General features: G+C 39.1%; 1 protein-coding gene across 3 annotated transcripts; it reads right to left on the bottom strand.

The window, feature by feature from the left end:
• Positions 1 to 60: 60 nt before the first annotated feature.
• Positions 61 to 13399, bottom strand: hnrnph3 (heterogeneous nuclear ribonucleoprotein H3 (2H9)). Of its 3 annotated transcripts, XM_034680547.1 has the most exons (12): positions 13268 to 13399; positions 10870 to 10924; positions 6438 to 6534; positions 6116 to 6271; positions 5659 to 5802; positions 4224 to 4362; positions 3264 to 3463; positions 3061 to 3156; positions 1954 to 2069; positions 1569 to 1704; positions 1232 to 1288; positions 61 to 1020 (listed from the first exon to the last, which is right to left on the bottom strand). In XM_034680547.1, the coding sequence occupies exons 1-12, from the start codon at positions 13327 to 13329 to the stop codon at positions 938 to 940; spliced, it is 1341 nt and encodes a 446-aa protein (XP_034536438.1). In that variant the 5' UTR covers positions 13330 to 13399; the 3' UTR covers positions 61 to 937. The 3 variants fall into 3 exon arrangements, with proteins under 3 accessions (XP_034536438.1, XP_034536439.1, XP_034536440.1); XM_034680548.1 differs by lacking the exons at positions 10870 to 10924; positions 13268 to 13399 and adding an exon at positions 8144 to 8261; XM_034680549.1 differs by lacking the exons at positions 10870 to 10924; positions 13268 to 13399 and adding an exon at positions 8144 to 8234 and having other exon boundaries at positions 6438 to 6531.
• Between the last annotated feature and the right edge of the window lie 127 nt (positions 13400 to 13526).

Below are 13526 nucleotides of genomic sequence, written 5' to 3'. Positions count from 1 at the left end.
TGTTGTTTTTTTCTTCTTCAGCCTTTGCAGAGTCATCAAAGAGAGAGAGAGACAAGAGAATTAAATATAAAATTTATTCAGCAAAATGTACAACAGCTGCATAAGCTATCTTACAGCTCAAATATAGAGAATTTATTTTACTTCTGCTCTTTGAGAGTAGAATTTAATATTCAACTTAGTTTAAATTCTGCGATGAACTGTGAAAACATTCATAAAAAACACACAGGCTCACATTCAAACTTTTCAAAGCAGGAAAGATTATCTGAACCCCAGTTTGAGTCTGTGCAATACAGGATGAAAGGATCCAAAGCTCTACTGAAACAAGTTGTTTTAACAATCAAGTTTAAACCAGAAAAAAACAAGATCTTACAAGAAATCTTCACTCTAACTATCAGAGCTCTGTGTACTGTTTTGACATTTCTTCACTGCTGTACCTCCAAAAGAGCATCACTCGCCTCAACTATTTAAAGTGCATCCCAATAAAGTCATATAACTCAAACACATTCAATTAGCACCCATCAATACGATTCAGAGCACTGGAATAAGAAGACAAGGCGTTTGATTTCTCTTAACCAAATCACAAAACAATGAATTTACTTCCCATGTGCACCATGAAGAACTACATTACAACATTTGGTAGTTAAATCTCAGAGGTGATCCTTCACCTGTCCAACGCTTACAACAGCTCCAACATTTTCATATAGAGGAGTTTAGTTCTTCATGTGCCTTCAGGAATGGTGTAATAATAACAGCTTGTTGAGACCACATCTGGTGTCCGGAGGTGAAGTTTCAGTACAAATACAATTAAATCAGAAAAAGGCTCTCATAAAATAAGGACAGGCTTCAGATCAGCTCTCCTGCTTTCAAACTGTAATCAAGTGGCCTAAAAACACGTGAAACAAACGTCAGGATGGATCAGAAGAGTGGGATGACATCATCAGTATGCAGCTCTCAACCCGCTGCTCCGAGAGCCTCCGCCGCCTCCTGAGCTACTGTAGTAACCACCGCTACCACCACGGCCTGAGGAGGAGAGGACATTTAGCTCTATGTGTAAAGGAAGGAGGTGTTTATCATGACTGTAGAGATAATGTGAGTTTATTACACGACAAACAACTCTTATTCAACAGGCATCAACAACTGCAGCTAAGTATTGATCACACACCTTTAAATGCTCTGTACAAACACAAAAGAAATGAAGTGTCATCATTAATACAAGGGAATAAGAACTCACTCATTTCAGCAGTTCCGCTGGCTGTGGAGTTTAGAAACAGCTCAATGTAGCGATGTTCTGTGGAGAGAGAATAAGTTGATTGACATCTGTTTCAAGAATCTAATTAGATAATTCCTCAACTACTCCAAGTTAAATTAAATAATATGGTTATGATACATACTTCTTATTTCAGTGTACTGACACACTTTATAAAGGTCTGTCCTGATCGAACTGCTTCTTTATTTCAAGTCATTTTAGCCCTTTTCTGCTTCTGTACATCACTTATCTTCTCTGCCAGTAACATGAGTATTTTGGAGTCATGACCTTCTAAAACAGCATGTCCAATCGGAGTACATACGCATGTGGTTTTTGTCTTTGGACATGGCTGCCACAGCATCTTCATGAGAGCGAAACTCCACATCTGCTTCCCCTGTTGACTTCCCATTTGGAGCCATGTCGATGTGGACCCTCAGTGGATTCAAAGGAGAGAAGAACTGCAGAAACAAACAGAACATGAAACAAGCAATCAGGTTGGCAATCATTAAAAAGTCAGACATTTAACTGAACAGTGTTTATTTAGGTGAAGCAGCCTACTATCTGATTGATGCAAATTAATGGATGTTTCTTCAATGGATTTGTTACGGGTCAACCAAGTTAAATTCAAAAAGCTATCTTATTCAGGCTATTATTTTGAGAGTTTCATTGTTTTTCAGGAGAACTGATATCAGTGTGTGTCCTCTTACTTTAGCCACATCTCCCTCTGTGGCACGGAAAGGTAACCCCCTCATATGGACAAAATGGCCACTGTGGAAACCTGAACACCCATCAACTTGACCACTGTAACCATGGCCTCCCATCCCTGAGCACAAACACAGCAACGTGTTATTAATGCTACTTTAACACATGAGGAGGAAGGAAGGAATCAACCCCCTCTGAATGTACTGAATGATAATGAAAGATAATGAAACAAGAAGTAACAGGAGGGATTTTCTTGTAAAGTTTAGCTTCAGTTTGGAGACTGCAAACCAACACAGTCACAATCTACAGCTTTACAAAACCTTAATACTATTTATGTATGACAATAATGTAAAGTTTAAGATTGGTCTTAAACTGTATATAATATCAACATTTGTTTTGAAAAAGGTTTCGCCTTTCAGAAAAATGCTGCTAAACTGATCAACACAGCATAACCCACACGGGACTTCCACCAGATCTGTGTCCGGTCCGTCTCCGATCCGCTGCGGTCTGGCTTCGTGCTCTCTCGTCTGTCAACATCCACTGGTTGCGTTTTCGGGACGCAGCACGGAAAATGGCCGCCGGACATCTGGAGTCATGTGACCGAGGTTTTTCCCGCGGCAATCACTGAATCAAGGATTCCCTCCTCCTCTCCTCATCCATGTTGTCTTTATGGTCCTCTGAAAACCTCTGACCTGTTGACTTCAGGCCTGGCTCCGCTCTAAATGACATTTTGTTGTCATAGTTAAGTTAAAAACGATCTATTGATAACACAGAGTGTTTTATTCTGAAAATTAACCAGTTTTTCATTTTGTTTTGGTGCCTGACTTCCTGTCCCACTCCATCTGCTCTGTGCTGAATTGATGTGTCATACTCCGGCATCCGGCAAAAATAGAAGTCTTGCATATCTGATCCGTTGCGTTCCGACCTGCGGCATATGCAGCCGGAACACAACGGAGCGCATCCAGTGGGAGTTAACAGATTGACTAGAATAGAAACCTATCAGATCCGGTGCAGTGACTGATTGGAGACGGACCGGACACAGAACTGGTGGAATTTGGCCTTGAGGCATTCAAACATTAACTTCATTGCAGGTAGGTGTTAGTGGACTTTACCTCTTCCTCCCCTTTCTCCTCTCACTCGCTCATCAAACATGCCGTTGCCAAAGCAGTAGTTGTTGAAACCATTGTAGCTATCAAAGTTGCCATAACCTGGAGAAAGTCAACAACACAGAGCAAGAGAAGAAAGTTCAAACTGTAATCTAACACAGAGAAAAAAACACGGCTGTAATAAGACAATATATTTTTTTTTTACATACCTCCTCCATAGCCTCCACCACTTCTCATAGTGTCCATCAGAGCCCCACCACGGCCAGGCCCGCCCCCGAAAAACCCTCCTCTGGGGCCTCCCATCATGGGTCTATCGTAGGGCCCTGGTCTCTGGCCTCCCATCCCCCGGCGGGGCAGCTCATAGTAGGCTCTGATCTCATTACGACTGCTCTTAAAAATCTCTATGTACCTGCAATGTGAGAAGCCCATCAGGTGGAGGGGGCAGAGGAGAGGGTAAAGGTGTAGAAATACCCCAGCTTGGATTGCATACACAGAAATGACTTGCACATAAAAAGATAAACACAAAGTAGTGTATCCTCTAGTATCTAAATGGTGGTTTCTTAACTTGGAGTGTCTGAACACTGAGCTAAGGGCTGTGATATAGAACTTCTACACCAACCTCACTTCATGCTACTCACAGTAAAAAAAATCATCTTAGATGCTGCTTTATTGATTCAATGGTTTAGAACTTGTCTGTCCTCTGCTGTACCTCTACACTTAGTCCCCTCCTGCACAGCAAATTAACTGTGGGATCATTTAAACTATGTGTAAAGAAAGTGCCAAATGATGCTCCAACATAATGTAATAGAGCTCCCAGGACTAAGATGTCTAAGTTTAAAACTATCTTTGTCATTAAATACTTTGACCATCTTTAACTAAGAGATACACCCCTTCTCATCCCATAATTCAACATGTCAGCATAATTTCGACACATAATCCCATGAAATCCTTCCCATTAGCAGTTATTAATATCATATAACCCACCCAATTATTTCATCCACTTTGTTATTGTGTTACCATAATTATTCTTGCACACCAACCCATGCTTATCATTCAACCAAAACAGAACCCATCCCATTAATACCATAATTACTCTAATATGACCACCCATTAAATTCTACAATAGAAGCCAAACCCAGTCCAGCCCGTCCTCTTCCCGTCTGTCCCACCTGTGCCCTATTCTTTCCTTGTGTTTCCCCAGAGCCTTTTCTGCTATCTCCTTTGAGGCAAACTGCACGAAGGCTTCCCCTGTGCTCCTCCCCTGGTAGTCCACTGGCAGAGTAATCCCATTTGGCACGATTCTCAACCCTTCAACCCAAGCACACATAAATACATAGGTCGGTAGGTAGACTGATAGATGTATAGAATAAATAGAACAACACCCACTTAATCACTGGAGCTTTCAGGATTCATATATGTCATGACAGCAAATAAAAATAAGCTGTGGAATCTGGTATGACTGCTTTAAATAAGGGCATCTTAGAGGACTGAATTTTCACCTGAAAGGTGTTAAGTTGGAAACAAACAAAGTGGCCTGGAGTCATCAGATCATTTAGATGTGAATGTAAATGAATTATCTTAATGCACAACCAAATTAGGTTACTGACTGGATTATTAGTTATAGGAGCTGAATGACACGGTCACAAAAACTGTGATAACTCTATGAAGATAAAGGCTGCCAGTAGGCAGAATCACAGTACTGACCTCAGATAAGTGTCACGGGTCTACCCTCAGCCAAACCAGCCCAGCCCATCCTATCTTTAATACTCTTTATGGAAGCCTGACACTGAGGTCGTATACCACAAATATTACTTTAATTCATATGTTTAAGTAACACTAACATAAGACATAACTCAACACAGTATGACTATACTACATAAACAAACACACATTGCACCTAAAAGCCATGACGCACATACAGGTAGACTGTCAAATTAATATCACTATATGATATAAGGTATTGTTGGTAGATATTTGCTGGCACATGGTTCATCAGTAAAGTTTAAAGAAAAGAGAAACAGTTCAAAGTTCACTTGGCAGTACTTAACATTTTTATGGATCAGTCAAGGACGCATTTTCTTGTACTATGGAATAAAAGTTAGCCTTTAAAGGTTAACTCAACCTATGTGCCACTTTTGATCAAACAGTAACCTACTGTCAAAATATCATTAAAGAAGCTTTGTGATAACATCTAAATATGTTGATATTAAGTCTTGCTTGTGGCTTAACATTGGAGCAAAGAAATAACCAAAAGGTTGACTTTGTTTAAGACTTGTTCTCTTTTTGTTTTTAAATCCAATGAAATCTTAATATATGATGTTGAACTACATCAATTTTGGCCAAGGGGTGAGTGAATGGAATAACCTCCAGCAAGCATCACATATTTCTTTTGACATTTTTCTTTGCATGATTTTTTTTGACAGCAACCATAAAAATCAATTGTTCTTTTCATCATTTGAAAGCTAGATACAAGTCTGCGAGCACCATTTCCAAACTGCAACACGAATAACATGTCTTTTAAAAATCTACTCAAGATTTGAAGATATTGTCTTATATCAGTACAATTAAAGGGAGTAAGAAACAAGACTTTGAACATGCGAATACCTGAGAAAAATTGAACAATCTCCTCTTTGCTGCAGCCAAAGGGAAGGCCTCTAAGTCTCAGCATGCACCCACTGCAGCTGTCATAGTCAGCAGGACCGCTACGTTTCAGCACCCAGTCCATCTCACTGCGGTTTGACTTGAACACTTATTAGGAAACACAGACAGGCATACATGTCAAAATATGAGGGGACAATCACACATCATTACATATTGTGCACACACCCACACACTGGTAAATGTATTGGTACAGTGAATTAATACAACAACAAAACTATCTCCATGTGTGTGAAACATAACGAATCTACAGTAAGCAAATGAAACAACAGCTCCAGAGTAGGTGTACTTTGACTTTGGTATTGGTGTTGTGATACTGTGCAAACACTATTCAAAGGCGAGCTCCACACAGAGTAAACACTCAGTGCTTCATCAGTCTGTTACAATGGTTTCTGTTTCTTACCTTCTATGTATCTGTGTCCCATGTATTTACGGTCCTTGGAAAGGGCATTCTTGAAATCTTCTGCTGTTTTCAGCTCAATGAATGCCTCTCCACTGGGACGGCCTTCTTTAGAGTACGTAAAACACACTCCATTTATTTTCCCCACGATGTCACAGTCTGTAAAGAAACAGGACTTATTTGGATTATTTTAAAAGGATGCCAATTTAGAGACATTTTCTGGCTGACATAGCAATACAGCATTTAATGTTACAATGTTATTTCTGACATAGATGTACTTATATCTGAGCTTCAACCATAGAGAAAGTTCTGTGTGTATTCTCACCAGAGAAGAAACTGGCAACCTCCTCCTGCGTGCAGGACCAGGGTAGTCCTCTGATCCGAACCACATAACCCTCTTCATTCAGAGACATCCTCACCTCCTCAGAGAGCACAACACAGCAGAAACACATCAAAGTACTGCATCACTGTTTCTTTGATAAGACACAGACGCACCCTATAGTAATCATCAAAAGCTCAAAATAAAGCTGCAAGACTGGCTCTGGCCTGTCCATCAGGTGGGAGGCGGAGTATAGACAGTATGCATGCCAGTCCTTCGTGGCTTAGAGTAGACAGGAGGTTGGCATGCAACCATACAACTTTTATTAGGAATATCTGTTTTAGTAAACAACCGAATTGTCTGTACTCACAAATAAGGTATGTGAGAGACCAACACAGTCACAGTACCCAGCAGGCTGTGCAGGGTAATTTGGTTAAGCGAAGACGCAGAACTGATGCAGTGAGAAGATTTGTTATGTATAGAGCCATCACACTGTGGAATAATTTAACAGTTACTATAATGGAAGCCCCCAGTAAAGCCAGATTTAAAATACTTTTAAACGAACACCTTAATGATAACCCTAACATTAATTAATTTAATGAACATCCTGTTTTTTTATTTTATGTTTGTAGCATTTCTAGCTGCTGTATTTCCTGTTTGTAGCATTTTCAGTTGTTGTATCTTACATTTGTAGCATATTCAGTTGTTGTATTCTCTGTTTGCAGCATTTTTCTGTTCCTGTGTTTCATGTTTGTTGCATTTACGTCTTGTATTTCATGTATATTTTGTATGTTTTGTTTGTTTTATGTGGATCCCAGGAAGAGTTGCTGCTGCATTAGTGGCAGCTAATGGGGATCTGAATAAAGAAATAAAGGAATACATGAAGCTGCACTGCTAATAACACCTTACCTTCTCGTAACTGAAAGTATCTGCTAAAGATTAAACAAATGTTCGGTTTCTGTGTACCTACACCTCTCATCAAACATTTGCATAACACAGATTGTAATCTGCATCAGGTAACTGTTCATTTGTCTGTCTGCCATATTGATCTGACTGCAGAGTACATTGAGTGAATAGATAATATGTAGACACATTTTAATTGATTTTACTACTAACCGTACAAAAGCAATGATGAAAGTGGCAGCATTATTTTACTGTGAAATATGGATATGGGACTTAAACATGATCTAAGTAACAACAACAAAGCATCGTAGAGTCAGTCCCTCAGGTAGCTTGAATTGAAGTTGTGAACATCCTTTACTAACCTTTAACTTGGAGTTATAACCATCACCTGTAATAAATAACAGTACTGTGGATCTGTTTACAACACTTTAATAAGCTAACATAAACGCCTTTAGTTCCTCCTTTAAGCTGTGTAAAGAAGTCTTAGTTAACGTAATCTCAGTAAAACACTTAACTTCAACGTATCGTGCCAGGAAGAGTTGTGTTAGGTGGTTTTGTTTATACAGAATGTCAGTCTTGATCATAGACAGTATAAATATGTCTTGATATTGTGTTAGCTAGCACTAGCATGTAGCGTGCTAAGAGCTAAGAGCTGAGCTAGCTAGCTATAGGACACCGACAGGGTCAAATGAATAAAACTACTTCAACACCCGACGCTCCTATGTTTTCAACGGCAATCCAGATATGTCCCATGATACCGACATGTTGTTCATCGCTTACTTATATTAAAAAACGATAAAATATCTTACAGTCGCCTCTTGTCCCCTCTTGTCTCCTGCTCCTGTCCCGAGCCCCAGGTGTCACTTCTATCCAAGTCCAGGTACGTTCTCGCGAGACTTGGAACAAACTAAATCACGCCTGAGTCTTTTTTTTTAATCAATTTATTAATAAGTTATTTATCCTAAATGACACGGAAACAGAATGAAAACTAAAGAAGAAACCAAATAGAATAACGATAAATTATCTAATTTATAAGTTATTTGTATTCAGGTAGGCTTCATCAGGTATAGTAATGTGATATTTCACATACTGATAGATTAGATATATATTGACATAGAGTGGTCTAGACCTCCTATGTTTATAAAAGCGTCTTGAGATAACGTTTGTTGTGATTTGGCGCTATACAAATAAAGATTGATTGATTGATACATGTGCAAACTTTGATTTCCGGTGCAATACCTCAATATCCATGTGCTATATTGTAAATTATTTCATAACATATCTTATTGTTATTTTCATCTACTACATGTGCACTCTGGCTTAGGCTAATTTCATGTCTTTAAAAGTAGGCCTACTTCTTTACCTTTCTTTGTACAGATAGTATTTTTATTTTTATTTAGAATTTTTGGATTTGTGTTAAGGTCTAGTGTCTTGAATCTTGAATCTTGAATCCCGTCATGGTTCAGAAATATGGACTGGAGTTTGCTTCACGACTGTACTGTGAACCAGCCAAGAACAAAGAGAGAATTATTTAATCATAATTAACAAATAACATAAAGTTAAAGTCCTGTGAATAAATCCATTTAGACTTTCTTTCTATGTCATGCATCTGTTATATGAGTAATTCTGCCCAAATATTTATAACGTAAAGTTGACATAAATAAAAATGCCATGCATGCATTGTTAATACATCAGCTGAAGGAACAGGTTATACAATCAAGTCCTGAAAACCAAATATGACGGTAATATAATCAGGCACTGGATAAAGTGTAGCCTAATGCGGTCTCTAAATTGGCGACCCTGGCGGTGAGAAAATTGACGCAGGGGGGCGTTCGTGAAAAAACGCAGACAGGGTGAAGTCCACTGACAGCAGTAGGTCGACTGCGACAATCCTTACTTTCCTCAGTGGAGATTCTTTCAGTTTGGAGCCAGGTGCCTCTCAGTAATAATGGAAATTCCAGTAATTACAGTGGATGCCTTCACTAATTTGCCGTTCAAGGGAAACCCCGCGGCAGTGTGCCCTCTTATGCATGTGAGTAAAATGATTAAGTGTAATAGTTTCTATACACGTGTTAACCTGCAATGCTGGGCTGTAGTGCATTTGTTGCTAAATGAAGGTTATTTTCACTCAGCAAAGTTGATGATGCTCAAAGTTCATTAAAGTTGATATTGTGTAATTTTCTGTGAAGTATACTGTACTAGCTTGAGCAACCTGGCATTTGCGCATGCCCAAAGTTTATACTGATAACATGTCACATGTTTATTTATATATCTGTATAATGTTTCCATTAGGAGCTGAGTGATGACTTGTATCAGAAAATAGCAGCAGAGATGAACCTGGCAGAAACAGCTTTCATCACCAGGCTCAACCCCTCTGACAATTTCACTACAGGTCAGATCATAACCATTGAACCTACTTCAGTTACATTCATAAAATCATTCATTCAAATTAAAGAAAAAAATAAGTTTGAATTTGTGAGGTGAATTTAAGAAAGTTCACCTTTTCTCAAAAGCATTTTATGACAATAATTAACCACCTTTTACCATCTTATATATCTTATACAACATAAAGATATCAATACCTGGGTTGTTGCTTAGCTAATAGAAGTTGTTACAGCAACAGTACACTGACTTAGCTATTTGAAATGCTAGGTGTTTTTTTGGAGCCTCAGAAACAGATTTTGTGCCAGTCTGTATAATCCTCATTTACTTTTTATACGTTTTCTTCAAGATCTGCTTCTGAAATCTAAGTGCACCTATAAGAACACAAATAAAGAAATGATTATGGAAATTAACTCCCAAAGGAAAAAGCATGCATGGCATCGCTTGAGAAACTCTGATTGCAGGTAAAAAGACAGCCATGAAGCTCATTACTGTTCACTGAGGCTGGTATGCGTGTTCTTGTGTGTGCACAAACTGAAAAAATAAAAAGCATGTCCTCAGCAGTTTAACACATAACAATGTTCACAACACAGATAAGACTTGCATTGTTGGGAATGAGAAGCACAATGAGCTGTGACAGTAAAAAATTCACAGTGGGCAGACATTTTTTGTTTTTGTGCACTGCAGATCTAACCGTGAAAACTCAAAAGGTGTTGTTTGACAAGAAAATTAATATAACGTAAATACATTATAGGGTACATTCTACCAATTCTGATGAAGGAAAATAAACTACAACAGTTATCCCAGAAATAGGCTATGTGAGAAAGTAAATATAACTCAGTCTCTCTCTGTGTATATGGATACCTCCCAGCTAAGAAATAACTCATTGTAAACATCAACACAACTCAGATACAGTTCAGATTTATCTGGTAGTGGTGATAATTATGGGTGGATCTGTGTAAACTTAATTAAAGAGCTGTTTTTTTCTATACATTTAAAGCTAACTGTTTTTGTCTGACTATTTTTGACAAATATGGAAATAAATATGATATAGAGACATTCATAAGCTACCCGTTCGTGTGTTAAAGCGCCTGTCTGATAATTTGATTTGGTTAACAGGATCAAGGTTTCGTCTGCGATGGTTTACGCCTACCAATGAAGTGAATCTGTGTGGCCATGCGACACTGGCCTCTGCAGCAGTGCTGTTCCTGTACGAGAGTAAGATACGAAACAAAAAGAAACATGGACATAAACAGCATATCATGATTACGTCAGAAAACACTCACACAATTACCTTGGAAGCATTTTCATATACTCTTGTAAAGATAAGCCAGTGAGATATAAATACTTCAGTAAACCTAGCTCACCAGCTGCCCTGTAATTATTTTATCATATTTGTATATGTCACCTGTGATAGAAAATGAGAATCCTGTACTGGTGTTTGAGACCAGGAGTGGAGATCTGGGCGTCACACAGCAGGGAGAGCGGTATATCATGGACTTTCCTTTAAACCCACCAACACAGGAGGTACAGTCGATGGTCATTTAAGCACATCAGGACACAGTTGTCTACTTCTAGTTAATGGTTTTGAGTTTTTAACCAATTTCAACAGGTGAGAGTTACATCTGAGATCTGCAGGCCAATTCTACTGGGCACTTCAAATTAAACAACATAGTGACAGATATTTAACACACAGTGTGTTTTAGGTTTAAAACATGAATGTTTCCTTCATTATTCAGAAAACAGCTTCTTTAAAACCCACCAAACTGTGCCACTAGCCTACTATAGTATAACTGACAGCTGTAGCTGGATTCACAGGAGTAAACACCTTTTTTTCATTTGCATTGTAAGATTTTCAAATATATGTTTTTTAAAGTAAATTTGATACACAATTAAAAGCACTGCAAATGCAATGATAGTGACAGTTTTTTTCTGTTCCTTAATGCTATTTCTCAGGATCCCAATGAGTTCAGAGACATCATCAAGGTCAGTAAGGCACACCATTGTGATTGCAAAGTTATTGTTCTGACTCTTGTCTCCATATACACCCAGATGAGCCAGTGTGATTGTGATTTTTTATGCTTGCATACCTCACTGTCTCTCTGATTCTGCATGTGGGATACAGGCTGCAGTTGGAAATCACCCAATCCAGGATGTTTATCTGAGCTCCACCACTAAGAAACTGCTGCTTCGACTGGCTGACAGCTGTGACAGGTCACATTAGGAAGAAGCACGCACACACAGACATACTTCTCATCTACATAAAACTACCCACAGTCATCCAGAGGTCTTTCCAAAACTATCTCTAGGTCATGCCCATTTTCATCTGGCCAGGTTTGATTGGGACTCTGTAATGTGCTGTGCTGTGTGTAGGTCTGTGCTGACCAATCTGAAAGTTGACCCTGCAGCTCTTCAGAGCAGTGAGAAGAGTGGAAAAGTTAAGGGAGTAATCCTCACCATGAAAGGTAACTGGATCTAATATTTGATGCTTTTACTTGATAAAGGGATGTCATGAGATAGCTTAGTCATTTGTTACACCATGTATACTGTTGTATCACTTTGTCAATTGAGGCCAGCCATGCATAAAAGCTATAAGCTATGTTCAATGTTAATGTCCTCTTTTATCTGCCAATAGGATCCCCAGACTGTCAGCCAGGTTATGATTTCTACTCCAGATACTTTGCTCCATGGAACGGTATCCCTGAGGATCCTGTCACAGGTCGACCACTGCCTCAATGTCCACACACAAAAACATGCAGTCTTTGTAATGTATAGTGTTTGATCACATGACCCTACAATTAGCTTTAGGTGTATTTCAACCAAGAGTTCCAGGGTCTTTTAGCCACCAGAACTACTTTCCCCAGAACTAAAAGGTTCCTGTGCCCCCATTGTCGTCTGCATTTCGACCACGGGTTGAAGTCCCGGGTGGATTGTGCAAATCAGGCCAGTGACGTATGGAGAAAAAAGATTGTATTAAATAATATTTTGAAATCTTTGAAAAAAACCTAAACTAGTATGCATTCCCAGGAACTCCCTCTGTGTTTCAACAACTGTGTAAACTCCACATACACCGTTACGTTCAACTGAAAGTCCCAGGACCTTTGAAAAGTACTACCCCCCAAGCAGGGGCTTTTCTAGGGGGAGATTATCTACCCCTGAACTAAATTTAGACCCTGGTTCCCCGGTCGAAACGCACGTAATTCAGGGGTAAAGTCCCTAGTTCCGGGGTAAAGTTCCTGCAGTCGAAAAACGCCTTCTGAATACAACCAACAGCTACCAGGCCAAAGACAGGGAACATTGAAAAGTCTTGTATTTCTGGTCTAATATCCATGTCCTCACAGGTTCATCTCACACTGTGCTAGGAAGCTACTGGTCGAAGAAACTAGGAAAGAAGAAAATGCTAGGTAATTTTGCCTATAATGTAAAACAAGTTTATATCAATCACAATATCAACAAACTCTGAACTAGTTGATTTTTACCCAGCAATACAACTATCAATTTTACAAAGCTGAAACAAACTGACACAATTGGATTCTTTGTGTGAAGCTTACCAATGCTCCAGACGAGGAGGGGAGCTGGAACTTGAAGTGAGAGATGATGGAAGAATCAACATAGCCGGAAATGCCGTCTTTGTGCTGCAGGGGAAAATTACACTGTAGAAGCATACACATTCCCAAAGAGAGAAGAGGCTGGGAGAGTGATCATGCTGATCTGATATTTTGATTTGATAAAAGATGAGATGGTTTAAATAAAAATACAATCCTGACCAATCAGACTAATGAAACATTACTCCTTATGCAAACACTACAG

The sequence above is a fragment of the Notolabrus celidotus genome, chromosome 3, assembly GCF_009762535.1.
Source record: "Notolabrus celidotus isolate fNotCel1 chromosome 3, fNotCel1.pri, whole genome shotgun sequence".
NCBI classification, from domain to species: Eukaryota; Metazoa; Chordata; class Actinopteri; order Labriformes; family Labridae; genus Notolabrus; species Notolabrus celidotus.
Note: the sequence above shows the minus strand (reverse complement) of the source record. Positions and strands in the feature narration are given on the sequence as shown.

What these genes read in the sequence shown, in the direction of transcription:
- hnrnph3 (XM_034680547.1), bottom strand. Translation starts at nt 13,329, where the DNA reads ATGTTGATTCTTCCATCATCTCTCACTTCAAGTTCCAGCTCCCCTCCT. An exon ending in AAGGAAAGAATAGGGCACAG is followed by an intron (nt 3,464 to 4,223) that starts GTGGGACAGACG and finishes CTCACATTGCAG; the next exon opens with GTACATAGAGATTTTTAAGA. An exon ending in CAGCGGAACTGCTGAAATGA is followed by an intron (nt 1,021 to 1,231) that starts GTGAGTTCTTAT and finishes TCTCCTCCTCAG; the next exon opens with GCCGTGGTGGTAGCGGTGGT.